This window comes from Pongo abelii, chromosome 12, assembly GCF_028885655.2.
Source record: "Pongo abelii isolate AG06213 chromosome 12, NHGRI_mPonAbe1-v2.0_pri, whole genome shotgun sequence".
Lineage (NCBI taxonomy): Eukaryota > Metazoa > Chordata > Mammalia > Primates > Hominidae > Pongo > Pongo abelii.
The window spans coordinates 86,563,136-86,588,814 of NC_071997.2; the positions used below are offsets into that span (position 1 = coordinate 86,563,136).

A 25,679-nucleotide genomic window follows, 5' to 3' on the forward strand; every position below is an offset into this window, starting at 1 on the left:
GAATGAAAAGGCTCCAAATGCCTGAGACTAGTGATGCTGCTCCTGGAACCTGGGAAGCTGATTTCTGGACTGTTTAATAATGGTTGAGGGGCTCGGACAGACCCACGAATGAGTCTGGAGAGACTCAGACGCGGCAGGCACTTGAGTCACAAAATGAAAGAAAGAAATGAACTATTTTGCCTGCTCACTTTGTGCCAGTGTTTTTCTGCCCTCGGTTAAGGATCTCAGTTACCCAATGATCGTGTGAGCATCCTGCAAGGGTCTGGCCCCTCTGTGACTGTGGGCTGGAAAAGGACAAGGGCTGAGTGCCCCACAGTTCCTGGTTGTATGCCCTGCATGCACCCACTCTCTCCAGATTTCCATTTCCTTGTCATAAAAGCAGACATAATTATGCTCCCTCTACCTGGCTGACAAAGGGACAGTCCCCGGAAGGGTACATACACAATGCTTGAACCTGTGTGGCTCAGACAATTTTAGACTGGAGAAAGAGTGACCAGGACAGTCTCATGGATCCTTCCTCGTAGACCCAAGCTCTGAAGAAACCTGTTTTGCTGAAAATACTGGACTCTATTTCCGGGAATGGGAATGGGAATGGCAAAAAAGCTGAAGCCACAGGGCAGCAGGCCAAATAGATGATCTCCAGCCAGGACCAGGGGACCAGGGCTCCAGCCCAGGAGGCCCTGCTAGCATGGTCCAGCAAGAGAGAAAGCCTGGCTGAGTCTTCCTAAGCAGGAGAGGGTGGCATAGAGCACCTGCCAAAGCCAGGAATAGGGCCAGGCTGCCTGGGTGCAAGAGCCAGCTTCATAGGGACTTGCTCAGGGATGCTTGCAGGTCACTAAGTCTTGATTTCTTTTTCTTAGTAATCATAGTAGCAGAACCAGGCTTAGACCTGGGCACAAGCAGCCCCTGCCTTGGGCCCATGCTGGCCTCTTCTGGCCATGACCCCTCTCCACAGGGTAAGGAGTCTACAGGGCCAAGAAGACTTAAGGAGGAGAAAGGATCTAAAGAGATAAGTGGAAGCAGGCAATTTTCCAGGGCCATCCAGCTACTCTGTATGATACTATCATGGTAGATAACGAGCACTGTCCATTTGTCCAAATCCACAGAATGCTCAACACCATGAGTGGATTCCAAGGTAAACCACAGACTGTGAGTGATAATGATGTGCAGTGCAGGTTCCATGCACTGTGCACGGGTGCTGCTGTGGTGGGGATGCTGGTGGTGGGAGGCTGTGTGTGTTGAGGGGCACATAATACAGGGACTCTCTGTACTTTCTGCTCAATTTTGCTGTGAACCTAAAAATGCTCTTAAAAAAATAAGGTCTCTTAATTAAAGAGAGAGAAAGACAAAGAGAGAAGGAGAGGGAGAAGGAGAGGGTCACAGGAGAACAGCAGCAAGGGGGAAAAAAAGGCCAAGTAATAACATCAGAGCTACAGGAGGGTAAAAGTCTGCACACTTTGGCTGGGGAGCTTCAGGTCTCAGACTTCGTCTTCCAGCCCTCGTGCGGCCTGATTCCCTCCAGGTTCCTGGGCTCCCATGGACAGATACCCTTGCTCCAGGCATCCTAATTCTGCCCCTTCTTTCCTTGAGCAGGGGCAAGAGCATTTCCTGCCCAACAAGAGCTGAATACATTGTCCCTGCCCCTCCTTCTTCCAGGGTCATTGGGGACCCACAGCCTTCACAGTGATGTCTGGGTGTCTGGGCTGCTTTCTTAAAATACCAATATTTATGATGATGGTATCTTCATTTAGGTTCACTAGATAGATCAATAATTAATATATTTACAAAAAAAACAGACATCAGCTCATCAGGGTTCCCTCCAAAGCAGGCTCTGCTTCCCGGCAACCACACTAATCTTTCCAAAAGCACATCGCTCCTCTGCTAAAGACACTCGAGACTCCTGCTCCCCTCCCTTCTTCCTCTTCTGCTCTCTTCATCTCACCTAAAGGATTGCAGGCAGGCCCCATTTTGTTCAGGGTCACACGCTAGAAAGAATACTCCAACGGGGAAGTGGAATGGCTCCGCCCCCACCTCCAGGGGTGCCGGGAAGCTCACAGGATGCCGGGTGTGTCCACAGTCAGCACCTCCTCATGTCCAGTGGCTGGACTGTGTTCTGTCCCCACAATTGCTATTTCCAGCCCTCACCACCCTCCTCGTGCCTCTCACACCCCCACTTCTCCCTCCTACTTCAAAAAAGACTTCCTCTTTCAGAAAATAAGGGGAATCTCCTTGCAATGCCCTCAACAGATTCAAAACTTAAATGATGACTTTGCCCACTCACCTCCTCCTGGATTTCTATCCCTGACACCCGATGCATCTGCGCCCAGGCCTGGTAGCCAGGCTTGCCCTCCATCTGGGGAGAGCGGTGTCCATCATTCTCCCCAAGGCCCATCCCCGCTCGCCTCCCCTTCCCTGCTCTATCAACAGTCAGTACCCTCTCCCTTCTGCCTCATCCATCTCGCCTTTGCCACTGTCTTTTTCCTGACTAAAACATTCTGAAAAAACATCTCCCTCTATTATCACTTTAGCCTACAGCTCTTGGGCTCCATCCCACTGTCCCATTAAGACAGCTCCTGCTGAGGTTCCTAGTGACCTCCTTGTTGTTAAATCCAACCCCATGTTTCATGTCTTAAATAACCTGTTGGAAAGCATTTGGCACCACTTCTTTTTAAAATTGTTAAAAATTCTCTACTCTTTTGGCTTCCATGGTGCCATTCTTTCCTACTTTTCCTCCTACCTGTGAGTGCTTCCCTCTCACTGCCTTGGCAGGCCCACCCTTGGATGTTGGTACCCACCCTCATGGTGTTATCTTTGACTTTTTTCTCTTCATACTCAATGTACTTACCCTGGAGAATGACATTGACTTTATAGCTTTAATTGCTTAGATCCTGACAAAACCCACATCTAAATGCTCAGTCTAGACCTATTCCCCAAGTGTCAATGAGAATGTCCCACAGGTGGACAGCTTCATGTCAATTTGCCACGGGCACCTCTAGTTAAGGTGTCCCCAACTCAGGCTCCATTTCTACCTCCAACCTTGTCCTCCCTCTTGTATCCCCACCTCAGTGAATGCTATCACTGCCCTCCCAGCTGCTTCTGGTCACTACATCCAATAAATCATTCCTCCTTGATATGTTAAAGTCATTCTCCTCTTTATTCCCACTGCAGGCCTGATATTATTTCCAATTCTCGTAGTTTCTCATTGGGATCCCTTCAATGACCAATTTGTTATGTCCTAGGTTTATTTTCTTATGCTTTACTTATATTCTTCTAATTTTTCTACAATGGGAATTTATTAATAATACATTCCACACAAACAGTAAAACACTATTTTAAAATAATGTCCATGCAATATCCCTGCCTAGTAGTTCACGGTTGCCCAACTCTGCAAGCAGGCTGGACCAGCTTATAAAACTGGACACGCTTCTCAGGCCACCAGAATACATTTCCACCTCCCTGTGTTATATGCTACTCCCCGTGCCACTTAGCATCATCATCTGAGCGCGCTGTTTGCGGGCGGCACGGCAGGAAACAGGAAGGAACTGAGGACGCAAGAGTCAAGGTTCAAATCCTACTTCTGCTAATAAATTGTGTGATGTGAGCAAGTTGCTTAGTCTCTGAGCCTCCATTTCCTCAGCAGGGCCGTGGGAATAATATCCCCTATGTCCCAAGCCGTGTGACGAGTCAGCAAGCTGTCTTATGTGACAAGGTTCTAGCATGGCTCTTTCAAAGAGTAAGCACTGAGCCATGGACCATGCGAGAAAAGCCTCAATTCACACCTCTCACTTCCTTCATGGCCTAACTCCAAAAATATTACTTTCCTTCTGCTCTAATGTATCTTTCCTTAAATTATTATGCTTTTGTAAACTCATTTTGTCTCCCCAGATTGTGAGTGATCTTAAGGCATGGAGTCCACCCACCTTCCTTGGTGTTTCCCTCCACCCAGTCCTGGATGGTCTCTGCCCAGAGACTGCCTACCAAATGCACAGAGTTACTAATGCAGGATTAACAAAGGCTTGCGCTCAGTTCTTGGCCAAATCTGGAATCAGACAAGGGTTTTTTATAAAGCAGGGATGGGGGCAGGCAGCGAGGAAGGGGACATGCAGGGGCCGAGGGCAGGGCAAGAAGCAACTTACCTTTACACTGCAAACCCTGCCGCAAGAGTCCCCAGAGCAGGGACCCACAGTGATCGCAGAAGGTGGGGACCTTGTAGTTGTGGATACCGAACTTGTGGGGCATGTTGACGCTGAACCGCTGGGAGCCCACCTGCAGGGATGGCAAGACACAGGGTCACCACCGAACTCCTCAGTGCCCCAGAAGACTTGTCAACGGAACTCTTGCAGAACTTTTTCCAAGAGAGCATGTGTCATTGTAGGTGGCAGGCCCTAGCTTGGCTCTAAAAGCTGCCCTGAGGTGAAAAGAGCTTCCATCCTGCCCCGGCCTTGGCTCCTGATGCTCTTAACTCACTATTGGCTGCTCCATTTGACTGTGCAAGGCCTGCTCCCCAACATGGTCCTCTCTAGGACTTCAGGACTTTAAGCAATCACAGTACAGTGTCCTCAATGTGTACCTCAGGCCAGGTGCAGTGGATCATATCTGTAATCCCAGCACTTTGGGAGGCTGAGGTAGGCGGACCACCTGAGGTCAGGAGTTCGAGACCAGCCTGGCCAACATAGTGAAACCCTGTCTCTACTAAAAACACAAAAATTAGACGGGCATGGTGGTGCGAGCCTGAAATCCCAGCTACTTGGAAGGCTGACGCAGGAGAATTGCTTGAACCTGGGAGGCAGAGGTTGCAGTGAGCCAAGATCATCCCACTGCACCCCAGCCTGGGTGACAGAGCAAGACTCTGTCTCAAAAAAAAAAAATTATACCTTCAATACTGCTGTGCTCCTGGAAGTCCCACCTAGGCAAAAAGTCTCTAGGAAGCTCAATGGTGGACACAGGATTCTGTGCAGTAGCGTGTAAACTCTGCACAATGTTGTGGAAACTGTGGATCAGTCAGGACGGACAACAATTGGGAGGAAGATGGCTAATACAGAGTGGTGAGCACTAAGAATGCTAAGGTCTCAGCCCTGACCACACACCAGGCCCCATTCTCTCAGTTAAACCTCACCACTACCCTACAGGGCAGTCCATGGTACCCTAACTTCACAGATGAAGAAATGAAGGCACAGCAGGATCATACCCTGTCCCACCCAGTGTCACAGGATGGCGGGGTCAATGAGACCTCAGGGGTGGAAGAGGCTAGAAGCATAACACATTTCATGGAAGCAAGGGTCTGCTGGGCTACATTTCTGAGTCATCTCTGCCCCTCCACAGCGCTACCCTCCATCTATGTCTTTAGTGGAGCAGCTGCATCCCCAGCCCCTCTCAGTATCGGCAGGAGACCATCACCCAAGACATCCGTGGGCTGGGGAGGAGATCACTCTTGCTTCCCCAGGGATTAGGAAGTGGCTGGCATGTGGCAAAGCTGGGCCTCAGATCCCTGGCTGACTGATGAGTAACAGGCCCCCATGGGGGACTAATGAGGGGTGAAATGAGAGCTGGAAAGGGAGCTCGACTTGAACACAAGCATGAAGACAAGTTCCCTAGCACCCAGTTCCAAGGAATGGCTGATTCTTCCATTGGACTAAGATTTCACTCATCCCTACTGAAATGGATGGCCTACCACTTAAGGTCTTGCCTGGGAACAAGAATGTCAGCTCTGCTGAAAACAGCTATACTCACCCATTCTTAGATGCGTAGCTTAGGTGTGCCTGTTTGTGAATGTAGACATGTCGACTCTGCCATGGTCTCCCTTACTGCTAAGGAAGCATGAGATCGCTGTGCCCACTCTATTCCGACACAAACCCTAAAGGCATGGTGGACCTATACTGAGAATAGAGTCTTGGTCTCTCAGGAATCACCTCATAGGGGTATGAATGACAGGCTAAGGTGAAAAAGTGGGGAAGTTGTCCCAGGTGACCAAGAAATCCAGTGTGGGGGTGGAAAGAGCTACATGACCCTCAGCTGGGACCACTAAAAACTCTAAGGTATCAGAGAACAGAGGCGGAGGATGAAGGAGTCCACACAAGAGCACGCCACAGCATCAGACAGACCGAGAGACCAACACACAGATGGCATGCATGCAGGGGGACATGTCACATGTGCGCTTGCTGAGGCGGGCACAGATACAGTGGGGTGAGTGAGATTCACAAAGAGAATATGGAGAGGAAGAAAATGGCAGAAAGACTCGTGAGATTAAAGAAAAAAAAGGTGACAGCAGTGGAGATGGAGCATTGTTTGGTTACCACACCTGGAAGTGCAGGCAGGGTGTGAGTCCACCACATGCTAAGACACACAGACATGAGACGGCGGGGACCGGCCGAGTGTTCACAGTGCAGGACACCCAAGAAGTCCATCACCAGAGCACCTTTTAATAGGAAGGAGGGCATTGAAAGCATGGTGTTTAGGGCTACACGTGTTTGTGGTGTGTATGTGTGTATGATGTGTGTATGCACAGGCATCACACTAAAGGTGGTTACACAAAAGAACGAACTCAAAGTTTGGTCCCCAGCAGTTCAGTAACCCGGCAGAGGGTACGCCCATGACCCTGAGGGGCCAGATACACTGACACTAAGGGAGACTGGCCTCTGGAAGCACAAGATGGTGGCGGGGAGAACCAGGACTGGGAGTCAACTCCACCAAGCTAAGAAACCCAGAGCTTCCCTCTCTCAGTCCCTGGCAATTTGTCCCTTGGTGATACATGCCAAGTTTGGGAACACACTTCACTGGAGACTTCTTGTCACTGCTCAATATGCCAGGAAAGACAGTCAGAAGAACTGGGTCACAGATCAAGCTGGGTTCTGAACATTTCAAATCTCAACCCTTTAACCTGCATGGCATGGACTCTTATGGGACCTTTCCCTCCAAAAAAGTGCAGAAGAGCTTCAGAGTCCTGCAGAGTCAGAGACCTGCAGGTGATGAGACTGAGATCCTTGAGGGAGGGACTAGTGTACTCCTCTTTGCTTCCATGGGACACAGCATAGCGCCCGTCATACAGGACATACCCAATAAATGTTCAATGGAATGTCCACAGGAAGGAAATAAGGCAGAGAGCAAGCAAGCCATCTCTTTCTTTCATTTCCTCGTGAAAGCAACAATGATGTACTGGGATCATGATCCTAGATCAGGAGTCAGGAGGTGCAGGTGCTGGCTTGCAGTTTTAACCACAAGAGAGCCCCTGCAAACAAGGTTGGTGCTCTGGGCTCAGACTACCCTTCACAGACACAGAAGGCTCAGTCTAAGCCTTGTCCTTTGTTGCTTTCCAGAGACAGTATGAAAGCAGAAGGAGAGAGAAGATGGGAAATGCCTTAGATGCCAGGATGCTATTTGACTCAATTATTAAGAAGCAGGTAGAAGGTCTCTGTAAGTCAGTCCTGTTGGAAGTCAAATTGTAGACCAGCTGATTATAAACCTACCGAGGGCCTTTCTCTCTAACCCCCAATTCTAATAGCCTATGACTACATAGAATTTATTTCCCCTAGAATTAAGAGCATGCTCTTGAAATCAAGTGTTCTGATAATACCTACATCCATATTCACAACTGTCATCTTCCTCGAAAAGGTTTTTTAATCTATCAGTGGGACTATCATTCTCGTAATTGCTCAGTTAGGAGAACCTAGCTTCACTGTTGCATTTTCCTGCTTCCTTACCTCTACCAAACTAGGCAATCTGATGCTAGTTTCTAAGATTAAGAGACAACGTAGTGCTGTGGTCAAGGGCTCAGGCTTTAGAACAAACTGCCTGGGTTTGAATGTGGCTCTTAGCTGTGTGATTTGGGGCAGGTTAATTTCACTCTCTGTGCTTCTATTCTGTTGTAAAATGAAGATAATAACATCTACCTCATTAAGGTTATTATGTGATTAAATAATATATGTTAAAGTGCTTCAATCAGGGCATGGTAAGTGCCCAGTGAATGTTGACTCTTTTTATTGCTGTGGTTATTGCCGCCTTGTAAGTATTGCTTGGGCTTGTTCATTCCACACCATTCCCCCATCAGCTCATTAAACATAAGGTTCCTGCTTGTGTTTCTATTACTGTTTATTACCTGTGAGGAGCTAGTGACACATCGGTTAGCCACTTTAGTTCTGATGAGATGATGAAATAAAAGAATTCATATTTTTCTTGTGGGCTTGAGCGCTGGGATCACACTGCACTTGGCATAACATCCAAGGGGATAGAACTGACTCGGACCTGTGCTCATCCTGCGGATGATGTCTCATGCCGGAAGACTGTGGACAGCTCCCTTTGTTTTTTATCAACAAAATGAAATGGCAGGGTCTCAGGCAGAGAAGGTTTTCTTGGGAACCACAGAAGAGGCAGTGAAGGGAGGGGCTAACGGTGAAGAAGCCCAGAATTTCCATGTCACAAACACTTACCTGGTCAGGGGTCTCCTGCTTCTTTAACCCAGCACACTTCGTGATTATGAGCTCGTGGCATCGCTTGTGGACCACACAGGTGCAAACTGCAAATAGAAAAGACAGGAAGGCTGAATGACACTCGGGGAAGGGAGTGTCCCTCCCAGGATCTATTCAGGGCTTGGTGGAGGGACAAGGGGAGCCAGGCCCCTTCTGCCACTGAGCCTTAATTTAATACCCTCCCTAAAGTCTTTTATGCAGCTATTTCAAAACACTGTGCTATCAGAGCCATCAGTTTCCTAAATGCTCCAGAGAGCAAGGTAACATTTATATTCAAAGGACATCAGCAGTTTTCTCCAGTTCAGGGAGTACTGATCAATTTTCTCACTTCAATATGCCAAGGTCAAGGAAAAACTTCCTCCCAGCCCTCCCATGGAGCACTGCCTATTAAAGGTGTTGTAGTGGCCTCGCACCCCACTCAGGACCATGCAGGGTGGCTGATGTGATAGGGGGAACTGCAGCAGGCGGTGCAGAGGTTCTGAGGCTTTTTTATCTGGTTGTGTCCTGACATACCAAATTTTAAAATTCCCATCATCTTTAATATTTCCACAAGAAGTGGCCTATATCTGTGTTGTTAGTGTCATGGAGCATTGTGGGCAGTAGGTGGCTGAAGAGGTAAGTAACTGTTTGTGTGCATGTTATCCCAAAGAACAGCAACTTCCACCAGACACTACCCCATGGGTGAGACCCAACAGTGCTTGGCGAGGAGGTAGAAAAACCTCCCTGCTCTAACCTCAGCAAAACCACCGCATGACCATGCCACATTTCCACCCTCCAGTTTTGTACAACTTAAACTTGCATTTGTAGTCAATTAACTGGAAAGGAATAATCTTCAATACCTTCAAGTGAGCTTTACATTTTTAAGAGCTAATGATCACACAGCCAAGACCAAAAAAAGGGATTTGACAAGGACCTTTCAGTGAGATACCAAGTACAACGAGCAGGCGAGGAAGCTTCTTTAGGGAGGGAGACAGGGAGGGAGCTGGCAGAATACACAGACCCAGTTCAGGACAAAATGGGACTTTCAAAGAGCCTCCAACTGAAGCAGTATGTCTCATTCAGAAAGATGAAAGTGCCACCTGCTCCAGCTGGGACACAAAGGCTGGGTGGATCGGGGACCTGCTGAGATCACAAGGACACCTGGAGACAGGTGGCACCTGCAAGATACCTCCCATATATATTCCCATATATGCAAAAAGTAATGGCCAAGTGGGAACAAAGAAAGCATGCAAGCTGTGGAGAGCCTCCAAATGTCATCAGACTGAGCACCTGCCTCCTATGGGTGCCAGTGATCTGGATCTAACTAACCATTGGCCTGTGAAGATTTAATTCATAAATGCCTCTTACCTTGACACTGGTATCCCTGCTTTCCTATGACACCCCTGAAAAGAAGAATAAAATTTTTTTTAAAAAAGTGACATCTTACCAGGTCAAAAAACAAACAGAAAAACCACCCAATTTGGGCCACCACCCACATTGCACCAAGTACATGGAGTATGCAGAATATTGTAATTTCTCTCCCACTTGCAAGGTGCCTTAAATGTCTCCTTCCAGAAGCCCACAGAGGGCAGTCCCAGTGCTTGGGGAGGGTGCAAGTTTTGGTCAGCGTCAGAGCTTGATTTCCTATACAGAGAGCCATTCCTGTGCGGTCAGCAATGTTCTGGAAAGCCACAAATGACCCTGCTTGCTCCTGGTAGGCATTGAGCAGTGAAGCATACCTTTCCTTGTGGATAGAATGGATATTCCTCTTCTCCCAGCACCAGGACATGCTCTGTGGGCCCTCTAACTGTGGAAGAGGGCTGCAGCTGGCAGGTATATTTCCCTGGGCAGTCCAAAGACCACCAATGGTTCTAAGCCAGTCTGTGCCCCGAACTGGAGATTCAAGAGGTTGTCTAGGTGAAGGTCAACATTAGAGGTTCCTGCCATGGCCAGAGTGGTGTTCCCAGGGCAAGACAGAAAGTCAGCATGGACACAGAACAATCACACAAACCCGGCCTTACCCCTGTCCTTAGTGTACTAACTACAGCTGGTCAGGGAGCTCCCTGAAATTCCCAGCCCAGTGGGAACAAGAAGCTATTCAGGCTCCACCCCAGGGAACCTACAGCTCAGTGGCCTTCACCTATGGGCCTAGAGGAGACCTGGATCTGTAAGACCAACCACTCAGTTCATGACCAAATATAGCAAGTGAAGGTCAGACAGCTGGGTCTGCCCTGGTATTGGAAGTATCTGTGGCTGGAATGGGGCATTATTTCTGCCTCAGTTGGGCTGGGCTTGCTCTGAGCTATATCTTCTCAGGTGTCTACGCCAACCTGGATGACTGTCTTTGTGACATTGTGAGGATAAGACAAGTGACTCCTGGACACCTGGAATCCAAGGGGTCCTCAGAGCCCAGTGCAGATGTCCCTGGCTGGGTTCATACTGCATTCTGGCCTCACTCGCTCTCCCTAGTTGGATCCAAGGGGTCATGAAGGCAACCTCTACATCAGCTTCAAAGAGCTCAGACAGCTTGCCAGAAAGGCTGATGGGATGTAAGGAAAAGTATCAGCATTAAAAGTCAGACTACTAGGGGTAGAATCATACTTCTGACACTTCCTGGCTAGAGGACATCAGGGCAGTCTCATTTTCATTTCTGAGCCTTGGTATTGTTAGTGGAATGGGGCTGGCCTTCAATCATCTTTATCCCAGCCCGTCTCCTCCTTCCAGATTTTTTTTTTTTTTAAGACACAGTCTCACTCTGTCACACCCAGGTTGGAGTATAGTGTAGCGATCTCGGCTCACTGCAGCCTCCACCTCCAGGGTTAAAGCGATTCTCATGTTTCAGCCTCCCAAGTAGCTGGGATTACAGGCACACACCACCATGGCCAGCTAATTTTTGTATTTTTAGTAGACACAGAGTTTCACCATGTTGACCAGGCTGGTCTCAAACTCCTGACCTCAAGCAATCTGCCTGCCTCGGCCTCCCAAAGTGCTGGGATTATAGACAAGAGCCACCGCACTCGAGCCTGGCCTCCTTCCCAATTTTCTAACAAATCCTAGACATCAGATAATTTCACTTGTAAATAATTCAGTGGATTATTTTTCAGTGGATTATTATTCAGCGGAATCCTCACCTTGGATTCCTGAGGTGTGTCTGTAAAAGATAAGGATTGTTTTTAAAAACACACAATCAGCTAGGTACAATGGTTCACATCTATAATCCCAGCACTTTGGGAGGCAGAGGTGGGTGGATCACTTGAGGCCAGGAGTTCTAGATCAGCCTGGCCAACATGGCGAAACCCCACCTCTACTAAAAATACAAAAATTAGCCAGGCATGGTGGTGTGCTCCTGTAATCCCAGCTACGTGGGAGGCTGAGGCATGAGAATCACTTGAACCTGGGAGACAGAGGTTGCACTGAGTGGAGATCATGCCACTACACTCCAGCCTGGGCAACAGAGCTAGACTCTGTCTCAAAACAAGACACATACACACACATACACACACACACACACACACACACACACTCACAATATCCTTGTTGGTTATAAAATCTTAACTCTTTTGATAAAATTCTAGGTATAAAGTCACCAGAAACCATTGCTTCTTTCCATGTATTTCCCCCCATGTACCAAACACACACTTAGCCCTCCATAATAGTCCCCTGCATTCAGATAAGGAAGAAACGAGGCACACCAGCATTCTTTAAATGAGGTGCATAGTCTCCTCTACCCCATTCCCGACATCTTGCAACAGAGATGTTGTAACTAGAGGTTCCCAAGAGAAAGGCTTACCAGATGAAGTCTCTGCAATGGGAGCAGTAGGTGGGCTGCCGAAGATAGGTGGCCATGAACTTGTGGCCGTTGACCTGATGGACCCTGCGCCTGACGGCCCCCTGCCGCTTCCTCGGCCGCATGCGTTCCCTGAACACACGCTCTTCATTGTCTTTAGGGGCTGGGGAAGGACAGAGCAGGGAAGAAAACAGAGTCTGGGTTAGTGCACCTTCAAAATAAGCTCCCTCTGGAGAGCTACTCCATCCCCGGGGGAGTGGAGCTGGGGTGGGTGGGAGGTAGCCTGTGTGTGTGGAGGGACTTGGGGGTCTGAGGAGTCTCACTGAGCAGCTGGAGTGAGCGAGCACATGTAGGGTGGAAAGGCCCAGAGTGTGCGTATTCCTGCTACATTCTCAGATTCCATCCAATCCAAATTCTGCTCCAGGGCTGGCTGCCCCTTTCCTCCCCACACAGGCTACAGCTGGTTTCAAGGGCTTGGGGGTCAAAAGGCTCAAGGTTCGCATCTTAGTGCAACTCCTGAGCAGTGTGACCTTGGATAGGAGGTGTTTCCTCCCCCTGAGCATCTGAGCGCATCTCCCTTTGTAAATGTCAATGGCAGTGCCAGTCACACGGGGTGGCTGAGAGGACGCAATGAGATGAATCTCCACACCCTAAGCTTCCTGGCTCAAGAAGTAGCTGCCTAATAAATCTGACTTCTTCTTTCTTCCTCTTACCTAGACTAAGCCAACCGAGAGTATTTTCCCAGAGGTCAAAAGGAGAGGGAAATATGACACAGTGAAAGCAGTTTCTCGAAGGCTCAAGACTACCACCATGGGCTGTAAAGATCCCACTGGAGTCAAAAAGATCTTCCCTATACCTTTCTTCCCTCCACTTCTGAGACTGCCCCGCCAACTGAGAATGCCTTGCAAGGGGACTCACAGATGATCACAAAAATAATAAAGATAATTGTTATGGGCTATATATTTTTGCCCCCTCAAAATTAATATATTGAAGTCTTAACCCCCAAAGTGATGCTATTTGGAGATGGGACCTTTGGGAGGTAATTAGGTTTAGATGAGGTCGTGAGAGTTGAGCCTCCACGATGGGATTAGTGTCCTTATAAGAGGAGGAAGAGACCTGAGTGAGTGAGCTCTCTGCCATGTGAGCAAGGAAGAGGGCCCTCACCAGAGCCCACCCATATGGCTCCCTGATCTTGGACGTCCACCCTCCAAAACTGTGAGAAGTGAATGTCTGTTGGTTAAGACACCCAGTCTTTGGTATTTTGTTATTGCAGCCTGAGCTGATTAAGACAATGATGATCATGATAAATGTTTATCATGGGCTTACGCTCTGGCAAGTGCTATGCTAACTGTGTTATATCTTAGTGATACAATACATCTCACTGAACCCTCAAAACAACTCCACTTGAAGGGTACTGCTATTAGCCCCATTTTACAGGTATGCAAAGTGAGGAATAGAGAGTTTAAGTAACCTACTCCTGTTAACACAGCTACTCAGTGGGGAAGCCCATATTCTAACCCAGAGAGTGAGAAAGAGGCCAATGTTCCTCCACCCACACGCTGCTCTGAAGGACAGCCTGCACTCCTTACAGAAAGTCCCCAAGCTCTCATCTGAGTGGCTCTCATCACCAAAGAGTCCAGCTGTCTGTGGCTTCCCCAAGAACACAGTGGGCAGGCTTTGGGCTTCTTCCTAGGTTTCTGACACCTTCTAGAAGGTCTCCTAGAAGGTCCCCTGCACAGGTCAGCTTAAAATGCACTGGAAGGCTCTGTGCCCCCAAATATCTCCAGGCATCAGCGAGTGCCTGACATTTCACCATAACAGGGCCAGTCTTCAGGGGAAGAAGCATTGATCCCTCCTAGACCTCTCTGAATGTAAGATTCCCTGAAGTGGAGGTCATATGTGTGACCCGAACAACGGATTAATCCAAGGGCGTCTTGTTATTGAAGGGTAGGATAGAGGGAAGGTAAAATTGAAGGAGGTAAAAGGTGAGAACAGGACCAAATGTGCAGCGTGTGCTTTCAAGGAAGCAGCAGCCTCTGAGCAAACAGGCAGCTGTTTATTGGAAATCTGCCCTTGGCGTTCCCAGACTGCATCTTCAACACAGGCTCAGACCACCCAGGTGGAGGTCTGCTTGTGGACCCCCTTGCTTCTTGACCCCTAGCCCATCTGGGTTTCAATTGGTGCTTATTGTTTCAAAAAGTCTCTGATGTCGCCAACCTTCTGGGTACAGAAAGCTCACCACCTCCTACCCTGCTCCAACCTAGGGGTCTTGACCTGCTGACCAAATTCTCATGGGAGGACCCAGGTCTGTTCTAGTACAGAGACAGCAACACAGACAGCTGCAGAAGTATGGCAATCACCATTCGGTGCTGCCATCATAGGCAAGTTTTTGTTCCGCTTCATACTTTCACAATGTGTAGAATGTTCTACTATTTTTATAAGCAAGAACAAAAATATGATAACCAAAAACCAAATCTATTCAGTAGCCCTTACTTGCTACAAACTTACCTACAAAAATCCAATCCAGAAACATCATCCCTGGGCATCACAGGACACAGGATGCAGGTTCTTTTTGTAAAAGAGCATCCTTAAGTCCTTTCACAGGATTTACCACGGAATACATTTGAACAGTAAGCCCGTCCCCTAACGCATTTAAGATGCAATTTGATTTACAAATCTCTCAAATTGACTAGTTGTTTTCATCCTGGAAAACTATTTTCAGTTAAAATGGTGATGGGTCCAATCTAATTTTCTCAAAGGAACGCTGTTATGATGGTGGTTACAGTCCTTCCTAAGAGCCTCATTTCCCAACTTTTTACAGAAATGACGAGCAATGAAACCAATCATTCTAAACTGTGTTGACATCAATTCAATAGGGCAATATGGCAACCAATTAATTTGACTCTATTCATTTCAAAGCTGTCTCAGCGGGGTGCCCTGATACCTGGAGGGAAGCTGTTTAAAGTTGGCGGGGGTGTGGAGGGGGAGTCTCAGGCGCAGGCTAGGCAGACAGCCAAGGATAACTCCTTTAAGTCAGAGTTCTAAGTTCAACTTCCTCCAAGGTTTCTATTACTATTGCCCCAAAGGAGCATCTTCACTGCCTTTTAAGTCAGATTTGATGTCAGATATGGAAAACCAGAAGGTCACAGGAGGGAAAGAACACGGGTAAACTTCATGCTTCAAGTGAGGCTTGTGTGCAAAGCTACAAAGCAGGTGACAGGAGAAAGGGGTTGGAGCCTGTGGCTGCTGAAAACACCCCAATTCCACATTCCTCTGGGCAGGAAAGCCATGGGTCAGGCCAGAGTATCCTCGGCTCTGTCACCCACAGGTGGAGAAGAAAGTGGCCTATACAATGTGAAAAGGGGAGCTACTAGGTCCCTCAGTCCCCAAGAACCTCCCTACTGGGGCCTGGAGTCCACCACCAGAAATGGATCCCTTCAGCATTTCCCTCCGCTATGAAAGGTCTCTTCCAAAATGTAGCTCCCACATACGTATGAACTTAATTCTGGGCTCTCTATTTTGTTCCACTGGTCTATATGTCTGTTTTTATGCCAGTACCACACTGTTTTAATCGCTGAATTTTTGTAATATATTTTGAAATCAGGAAATGTGATGCTTCCATCTTTGTTCTCTTAACTCAAAATTGCTTTGGCTGTTCAGTCTTTCATGGTTCCATATGACTTTTAGGATTGTTTTTTCTGTCTTTATTGAAAAATGCCTTTGAGAATTTGATAGGAACCATATTAAATTTGCAGTTCCTTTTAACAAAACATTAATTCTTGTATGGGCATTTTAACAAATATTAATTCTTCCATGCCAAGAAGAATCAACTGAACTTCAACAAGAGTGCCAAGAATATACAATGGAAAAAGGATATTCTCTTCAATAAATGATATTGGGAAAACTGGACATCCACATGCAAAAGAATGAAACTGGATCCTTATCTTTTACCATACACAAAAATCAACTAAACGTGGATTGAATACTTAAATGTTAACACTGAAACCATAAAGCTCCTAGAAGAAAACATAGCGGAAAACTTTCTTGACATTGGTCTTGGCAATGATTTCTTAGATATGACACCAAAAAGGCAACAAAAGCAAAAATAAACAAGTTGGACTACATCCAACTAAAAAGCTTCTGCACAGCAAAGGAAACAATTGACAGAATAAAAAGGCAACCTGCAGAATGGAAAAAAAATCATTTGCAAACCATATATTTGAGAAAGGGTTAATATCCAAAATACATAAGAAACTCCCACAATTCAATGGCAAAAACAAATAATCCAATTTAAAAACAGGCAAAAGAACTGAGTAGACTTTTCTCTAAAGAAGACATACAAATGGCCAACAGGTATACAGGTATTTAAAAAGATGTTCTACATCACTAATCATCAGGGAAATACAAATTGAAGCTACAATGAGATGTCACTTCATACCTGTTAAGATGGCTATTATAAAAAAAAGAATGATAAATGTTAGCAAGGATGTGGAGAAAAGCGAACGCTTGTTCACTGCTCATGGGGATGTAAAATTGTACAGCCACTATAGGAAACAGTATGGAGGTTCCTTAAGAAACAAAAAATAGAACTACCATTTGATTCAGCAATTTCACTTCTACACATCCAATGGAATGAAAATAAGGACCTTGAAGAGTCCTCATGCTTGTGCACTCCCACATTCACTGCAGCGTCATTCACAATAGCCAAGACATGGAAGCAACCTAAATGTCCATCTATGGATGAATGGTTAAAAAAAAATATGGTGTATTCATCACATACACACAAAAGAAAACACAAGGCAGAAACGTATGTTCCAAATATTTAGAAAACATTAACATTGGTCATTCGTTGACACTGGTGGAATTACAGGTGATTTTTACTTTTCTCCTTGGGCTTCTTTGTATTTTCTAAAAAGAATCTCTATGGCTCTTTTTAAAAAGATGATACAACAAACATTGAAAAACTGTAATTCAAAAGAGATTGTCTTCTCAAATGAATGACTTACACTAAGACTCAGTGTTCTACTGTCTTCAACCCTAGTTACACAGATGACTAAGTAAAAGCCAGAGAGAACCACTTGATACTTTTATGAAGTGTGAGGCTAAAGGAAAGCTGAAGCAGATTTCTATGTCCTTAGCATAGCTTTCTTCCTTGACGTAAATAAAATGCTTTGTTCCAATTTCTAAAAAAAAGAAAAAAAAAAAAGAAAATATGGTGTATTCATGCAATCGAATGTTACTCAGCCACAGAAAAGAAGGAAATCCTGCCATTTGGGGTAACACGCATGGGAGGATATTGGCTAAGTGAAATAAGCCAATGGCAGGACAAATACTACATGATACCACTTATATGAGGTATCTAACGTGGTTGAACTCATAGAAGCAAGAGAGCAGAATGGTGGTGGCCAGGGGCTGGGAGAAAGGAGGAATCGGGGAGATACTAGTAAAAGGGCAGCAAGTTCCAGTTACGCAAGATGAATAAGTCCTAGAGATCTATCAAGCAATTTTGTGCCTATAGTTAACATACTGCATTGTATACTTAATTTGCTGAAAGGGTAGATCTTATGTTAAGCGTTATCACAAAAAAATAAATAAATAAAATGCAACTCTCATAGTAGAGGTAATATGCATGTGTCTGATGTATAAAATAATAGATACATAAATGTATGTATATGTGTATGTATATATAGTATGTATAATTTATATAATATTATATATTGATCCATAATATAGTATAGTATATATAGTATGTATGATATATACATATATAGTTTTGCTGAACTATTTGAAGGTTATAGACGTAGTGACACTTCACTCTTAAATACTTCAGTCTTTATCTCCTAAGAACAAAGACATTCAGCTACATAATCACAATAAAAGAGTCAAGAAATTTAGCATTGATATGACATTATCTAATATATAGTTCATATTCGAATTTCCCCAATTGTTTCCCAAGTTTCCTTTGTAGTTTCTGATTTTCATCCAGGAGCTACCCAGAGCTCATGGGGTTGCCATATCTTCTTAATCTTAGTCTAGAACAGTTTCCTTTACTGTTCTAGATACATAAATGTATCTTTTTTATGATACATTTATGTAGCATCCAGGATGTTGTCATATTGAATGTTTCACAATCTGAATTTCTCTGATAGTTTCCTCCCAATTAGTTTCTGATTAAATGGCAAGACCAGCACAAAGGCCTATGTATCAACAAATTGAAATATATATATCAAGATCCCCACAGATAATGGCTTAGATGACACAAACATAAAATTTTCATAAGATAATGACTATAATCAGAAATTTTCAAATGCAAAGCAAAACAGTTTTGGCATACCACTGACATACCATTTAATACCTAAAAAAGTAACCAATTTGTTTTAAAATTATTATCTGTTATTGGCAAGTCTACTATAAAACTGACTTATTCATTCACTGCTAGAGGCAATGCCAGTTGACATAATGTTTTCAGAAAGCAGTATCACAAGACACAGAGACCACACAGGGAAGGCCACAAAGAGATTCACATCCTTTGATTTGGCAACTCCTTAGGAATTAACTCTAAGTCAATAATTAAACAAACTAAAAGCTATATCCTTACAGATGTTTCCCTTTGCATATCTATATTAGTCAACAAACAGAAATGACTTGACTGTCTACTATTAGGCCAACGGTCTGATAAATTACATTACATCGACAGCAACTTTAAGAGGGTGAGGAAAGACCGCAGAAACCTGGAGAAATGTGATGTAATATTGTGAAAAAAGAATGAACAATAATACACCCCTATGTCAAGCAAATTCGCAGGCTGAAGATAACATAAGAACAGCGCTCCACTAGGATGATGGGATTATATAGGTTGACATTTGAAAAAGTGTTCTCTAATGCTCTTTAATGACTTTATAAGCTTTCACTTGCCTAAAAAGTATTAGGTAATGAGGTGCTCCTTCATGCTGCAGGAGTGGGGGGCAGCTTGGCACAAACAGGAGGTGAGGGAACTGCAGCTTGCCATGGAGAAGGGGAGAGAAGGGGGAAACCACCAGCTTCCCAGCTGCCTGTGCTTCTGGACTGAGTAAACGCTGGGCCCGCTGCACACCAGAGTTGCTGGACCCATCCCTGTTCACCTCTGAACCGCTCCAAAAGATGCTCGCTGCTGGCATTGGATGCACTCAGCCATGCTCAGCCAGCATGACAGTTCATTTGCCGTGACCTCTGAGGCAACACCAAGGTTGGCTGACCTCCCAGAGGACCCCTTTGGCTCTTTGGAGGTCCCTTGTTTTATGCCTGCATCTGCCTCACTGCAGAAGGGGTGAACTTGAGTCAAGGAAAGGCCAAGACAAAGCTGGATAACTTTTGGGAAACTCTCTGTGGAAATGGAGAACTTGGCTGTGCGGATGTAACAAGAATTCACGAAGGCATAAATAAGGCTAAGCAGAGACGTCCTCTGAAGCAGCTTCAAGATTCACAGTAACCCCAACCTCCAACAACATTCCAGGGATGGTTTCTCCTTGATTCAATTAGGCTATGAACTTCAAACTCCAGAAGCTTTTATATCAATGAATATTTTACAGCCCCAATGCACGGGATAATCTCTCACAGGCTATAGGCAGGTGGCAAGAAGAGCGAAAATGGGGTCTGTACTGTGCAGTTCTTCTTCTGTTTATCTAACTTCACCTGGCCCCTTTTCTTTGGGGTTGAGACTTCTCAGTCTGCACCACAGGAACACTCAGGGACTCAGGGAGAGATGGCCCCTGGCACCAAACCCTAGACCACATTTTTTGGCCAGTCTGGTCATTGAAGTTTTCACTGCTCTACTGTCCTTTCTCTTACCCACCACGTCTCCTCCCACACAAAAAGCAAGCTGGAAAAACTGAACACCCTCCTCATGTGGGGTCAGGGGCACCCACAACCTCAGTATTCTTAGATTGCCTTTCAGTTTAGGAATATTAAGCAGAGAATTTCTTTTTTTAAAAAAACTTTATTTTTATTTCAATAGCTTTGGGATACAAATGGTTTTTGGTTGCACAGATGCATGATATGGTGGTGAAGTCTAAGATTTTAGTGTACCTGTCACCTGAGTTGTGTACAGTGTACCCAATAGGTAGTTTTTCATCATCACCTCCCTCCCATCCTTCTCCTTCTGAGTCTCCAATGTCCATTATACCACTTTGTATGCCTTTGCATACCCTTAGCTTAGCTCCTACTTTTAAGTGAGAACATGCAGTCTTTGGTTTTCAATTCCTGAGTTACTTCACTTAGAATAATGTCCTCCAAGCCCATCCAAGCTGCTACATAAGACATTATTTCATTCTTTATTATGGCTGAGTAGTATTCCATGGTGTGTGTGTGTGTGTGTAATATTTTCTTTATCCACTCATTGGCTGATGAGCACTTAGATTGATTCCATATCTTTGCAGTTGTGAATCGCTAACAGTGAATTTCTAACACACACAGATGTATGCCTGGATGCCAGCAACGCCTTCCAGAGTATATGGAGCCAAGAACAAGGGTCAACCTTGCCTGGGCCAGACTTGCCAACATGCATGATCTTGGGGCACCACTGTCATTCCTCACTGCAGGACAGTCCCCTACCCTTTGTGTTCAGGGCACACAGGGATCTTTCCCCAGGCAGGTGTGCTGTGGGGTCTTCTTTCTTTTCTCTGAGCTCTCTCTTTCTACCTCCCCTTTCTGTCAGTATGAGTGAATGAGGTATTAGGAGACTGGACAAATTTTGTCCTTTTCCAAAACCTGCCTAATATCCTCGAACAAGTCATTCAATATCTTTGAGCCACGGTTTTCCTATCTTATCTATCAGGAGAGGGGCAATTCCATGGCTCAACACAAACCTCAAGCTGAGAGGAGCAGCACAGACCCATGTTGGATTCTGAGGCAAAAGGAAAAAAAGAAAAAAATGAGTCATCCTGACTATATCTTTACTTCAAATTTTGTTATTTCTTTCATTAATCTGATTTTCTAAACTACTACATTACAATATTATTTGATTCCTGAGACTTGGGGCAGCCCTAAATTCTGCTTGCACCATAGTCCTGACCTTGACTATAATGGTTGATAAAGGCCCATAAAGGCCCACTTGAAGTTCTTCTTCCTAAGCACACCAGGCTTCGCAAGGGTGGTGGGAGGGTGGCCCCTGTTTGCCCTTCTCTCCCTCTGCTGGTCTACTGTGGGGTGGTAGGTAGGCCTCCAGGACCTCCTTCACCCCAGGGGACACTCCAGGATGGCCCCCAAAATCGATAGTGTAAGAACCAGAAGTGACAGAGAAAAAATACTGCCAAAAATGTGATGGGTTCACATGGTGATTGTTGAATTTCACCCAGCATCTAGCACATGCTGAAGGGAGGGTTTTCTCCTCCTATGACCATGCAGTGGGGTTTGGAGCCAGCTCTGGATCCTGTAGTACACACTGCTCCACATCTGGGGACTACACACAGTAGCCTGAAATGGCCACCATGGGGGTATTTACAGGAAAATCAACAAATGCTACAAATCAGGACTTTCTTGGGGAGGTTGTTGTTAAACATTTACCACCAGCACACCCCTGGCCCTGAGGAGATCAGACATATACAGCCATGGTTCGGGTTCTTTCTCTTTTATCTTTCCAAAAACAGGCTGTATCCACCAAAGCTGTGGCTTTAGTAATCCAATACCGACTTCCAGAAACCCTGCATCTCTCTATCTCCCTGGAGCCAACAATGCCTCACTGAGGAAGAGTGACAGCCTCATCCCTGACCCTGCAGAACGTGCTCTGATGCTCCCTTGTGGCCCCCACCCTGCTGGGGTTCAGCTACCCCCAGATGTTACCTACCTGCCACTGTAAGAGGGAGTGCCTGCCTTATCTCCCCCACACCCCATCCCACAAGGCTTTAGGACTCACTCCATCTCCAGACTGGGAAAACTGTCAGGAAGACTGGGCTGGGCAAGGAACACTGAACAAGGACTTAACTCTAGAAAAAAGCAGAAATGGGACTAGATTGAGGAAAAGCCTGGGGTTGGGGTGGGGGGCAGCTCATCAGGAGGCTTTTCTTGGAATCCAGGTAAAGAGTGATTATAGTCTTCAAGGTAATTTTACAACACAAAGAAAACAATTCAACTATCCTGGTATTTTGGTCTAAATAACTGTCAAACCCTGCATATTCAAAAGCTGAAAGATGCCAGCTAGCATTTATGGGACCCCTGCCAGATGCTGAGCATGATTCCAAGCATCTTAAGTGTATGAGGTACTACTATCTGACACACACGAGATAGTATCCCGCATGCATGCAAGGTAGTACCTCACATGTGTGACAGAGCATCACACACCACGCAGAGCATGAGAAAGTATCTCATGCACACATGTGTGGGAGCATCACAGGCACCTGCGGTCATGTTACACATCTATGAAGTATCAATATTACATATTCATGCAATATGTAAGCATCTTACATACTTCCTCTAATATCACGAGGCATTACTTTTGGCTCAAAGAGGTTAAATAACTGTCTTGTGAGAGGCCATGCAGCCAACAGTGTATGTCAGTTTGGGATTTCCCACCCTGGCCCAGCCATCCACACCTCCCAAGGATGGCGAAATAGCCTAGTCCCACTTGTACCCAACTGTGTGTGCAGAAGGTTCCTGTCAGCTGCTGATCACCCACCTCCCCACACATCTGCCCTTGCTCTCACCTAGATACTTAGAAAAGAAAGCTGAGGGGGACTGATTAAGTCATGGCACACCCACATAATGGAACTTAATGCAGCGGTTTAACAAAGCAGCTATGCTAAGCCCACCAAGAAACTAAGCAGAAAAAGAAAACTAAGAAACACGTCGATAGTGTGTATTTATTTGTATAAAATGAGAAAAAAAGAATACACTCAAACACATAGAAGCAAGACTGTGGATGGAAAATTTCTGCAAGGGTATATAATAAGCTATTCATCCTAAAAATGTTTATCATGTGGACACTGGATTCCAAGCAATGTTCTAGGCACAAAGGGATAACCCATGGCTACTCCCTCAATTTTTGTTCTCAGAAATTCTGGATTTGGTCCTTAATAGACAGGTCTCTGCTAACAAAGCAAGGAATTGCCATGATAGTCCAGATTACAGTGGCTATGACTGGGAGGTGCTCCTCACAGAAGCTAGGATGCAAACTTTACCTCTCAGTCTCTGGGGAGTCTACTTAATTTTCCCTTTCAATAATGCTCGTTTTGACTTTATAAATTCACTGGTAAATATGCAAGGTCAACAGAAAGAAAACAAAACAAACAAAACCAGGTACTAAAAATCAAAGCAGCTCTGCCTTTTATTTTGTAATTTTCCATAGAAAAATAGATGATAATGTTTGCAAGTGAAATAAATACTTCATGACAGTGAGTTTTAAATATTGCGTAAATATTTATGCGATGTCAAAGAATATGTTCTACATGTGTACTCACACAATGCATTAAAGAAAATTTGTTCAAAACAGGAAAGAGGAAACAGCAACTAATTCCCTCAGAGAGATTATTCGATGCTATCTGTATCTTCCCAGAGAGGCACACAATGAGAATCAGAAATGTCTGAGAGGAGAGGTTTGGGAATGCCTGCATGTTTTATTCTGCATGTAATCTAATCAGAAGAGAATGGGTGGCATTTCAAGATTAGCATCTCAAGTTTAACATGAACCGTTGTTTCTTCTTCCTCTCCGCTTTCTGAATGATCTTTGCTGTGTTCATGGCAGGATTTATTCTCTGTCCAGGTATGAAAACAAAACTGCAGCTAGTGTTCACTATATAGGAAAAAAAAAAGTGAAAACCTCAGACTTTGATATGGTAGGCACAGCAGCACTAGAGTAAACTGAGTCAAAACATGGTGATTGACAGATAATGGGAGAAAAGAAGATGCCAAACCCCAATCTCACTGCCCCATGGTTTCTGATGCCAAGCACACTGTGTAGAATACAAAGAAGCACCGAGGAGCAGTGATTTCACTTAAGCAGGAAGCCTGCTAGCCTCTAGTCTATATTCATTCATTCATTCACCCATTCATTCATTCCCTCCTCCATCCATTCACAGTTACATATTAGAGTCATGGTGGAACTTTACTGCATGCTTCTGGTACCCAGGAAAAATTACTACTTCCAGGAGGAAACCACAGAGCAAAAACCCTCCAGGCAGACCTGCTGAAAGCTCAAAGAGTGCTCCCAGCCTGGGAAATCTGCCAAGTGGGGCACCAGCCAAGGGTGGGACCAGAATCCCTGTTGGTGCCAGTGATGATCTGAGATGAATCACAGGAAACTGAGCAATTGCTGCATTCTCGGTCACCTGAGCACAATGGAGCTCACGTTCCATGAGGCCAGGTTCTGGCCACTGTTCATGCTTCTAAAATGCTGTATTAAAACGGGCCTGTGGAGCAGGATTAAAAGTCTTAGTAGGGTCTCTGTCTGTCCCCAGATGCTGGTTGGTGAACATGGAAAGTGTGTGAATGTGCCAAGTAGAGTGGGACATTCCTCCCTCAAACAAATAACAAGCCTTTTAATGCCATAGGCACTGCAGCCCTAAAGGCTATGGGGTTCTTTATTGAAAAACCCACACCCTTTCAGTGCTGTTTGTAGCAGCCATTCCACATCACCCAGTCAGTGGCAGGCCACATTCATGAGAGTAAAGCAAAGTGAACTCAAGCTCACACCCTTCGACGTCACAAGGCTCCCAGCTACCTCACCTTGGGCTCCACAGAGCTTCTCAAAGGTACTTGCCTGCACAATTTCCCAGACTACCAGTGAGCCAACTTTTTAGTTCCTCAAACTCCTTCTTTACTAAGGCAGTTTTGAGCACTTGCTAATTTTAAAGTCAGAATTAAAAAGAAAAATAATGGTCTTTCCCAAGAGATCTGGAGTCGCGGCAGGGCGCCCAGAATGCTGACCAGGTGGGTATTCTGATTAGATGACCTGGGAAGGAAGAATTTCAGGAAATCTGAAGATAAAATGGAGATAAAAGGCAATGAAAGAATGGTAAGGCAAAGGAAATGGAGAAAGACAGAGGATAAAAGAGGTAAAGATGGCCGGGCGCAGTAGCTCATGCCTGTAATCTCAGTACTTTGGGAGGCCGAGGTGGGCGGATCACCTGAGGTCAGGAGTTCTAGACCAGCATGGCCAACATGGCGAAACCCTGTCTCTAATAAAAATACAGAAATTAGCCGGGCATGGTGGCACACACCTGTAATCCCAGCTACTTGGGAGGCTGAGGCAGGAGAATTGCTTGAACCAGGGAGGCAGAGGTTGCAGTGAGCCGAGATCACGCCACCACACCCCACGTTGAGCAATAGAGCAAGACTCAGTCTAAAAAAAAAAATAAATAAAAACAAGTAAAGATGATTATTATGCCACCCAGTCTGAGCTGGTAATTACCTAAATGAACCCCACATGTTCCCAGAAAGCAGAGGGACTCATTTTACATAACACAATCTACTCTCCCTGGTTT

General features: G+C 45.5%; 1 protein-coding gene and 1 long non-coding RNA gene across 3 annotated transcripts in view; both read right to left on the reverse strand.

Moving 5' to 3' along the window:
- Positions 1-25,679, reverse strand: part of PRKCE (protein kinase C epsilon) — a 532,372-nt gene that overhangs the window by 196,552 nt on the left and 310,141 nt on the right. The window contains exons 3-6 of one of the 2 annotated variants that reach the window (XM_002812068.6): positions 12,232-12,391; positions 9,810-9,844; positions 8,424-8,509; positions 4,137-4,266 (exon numbers count right to left, since the gene is read on the reverse strand). The exons of the other annotated variant lie outside the window; for it this stretch is intronic. Of the exons in view, the coding sequence (XP_002812114.1) occupies positions 4,137-4,266; positions 8,424-8,509; positions 9,810-9,844; positions 12,232-12,391 (411 nt within the window). The remainder of the gene's footprint in view (positions 1-4,136; positions 4,267-8,423; positions 8,510-9,809; positions 9,845-12,231; positions 12,392-25,679) is intronic. 2 annotated transcript variants of the gene reach the window in all.
- LOC134759712 (uncharacterized) lies at positions 23,597-25,539 on the reverse strand. The gene is made up of 2 exons (XR_010136308.1): positions 25,416-25,539; positions 23,597-23,989 (listed from the first exon to the last, which is right to left on the reverse strand). It is a non-coding gene; the product is annotated as an uncharacterized LOC134759712 (long non-coding RNA).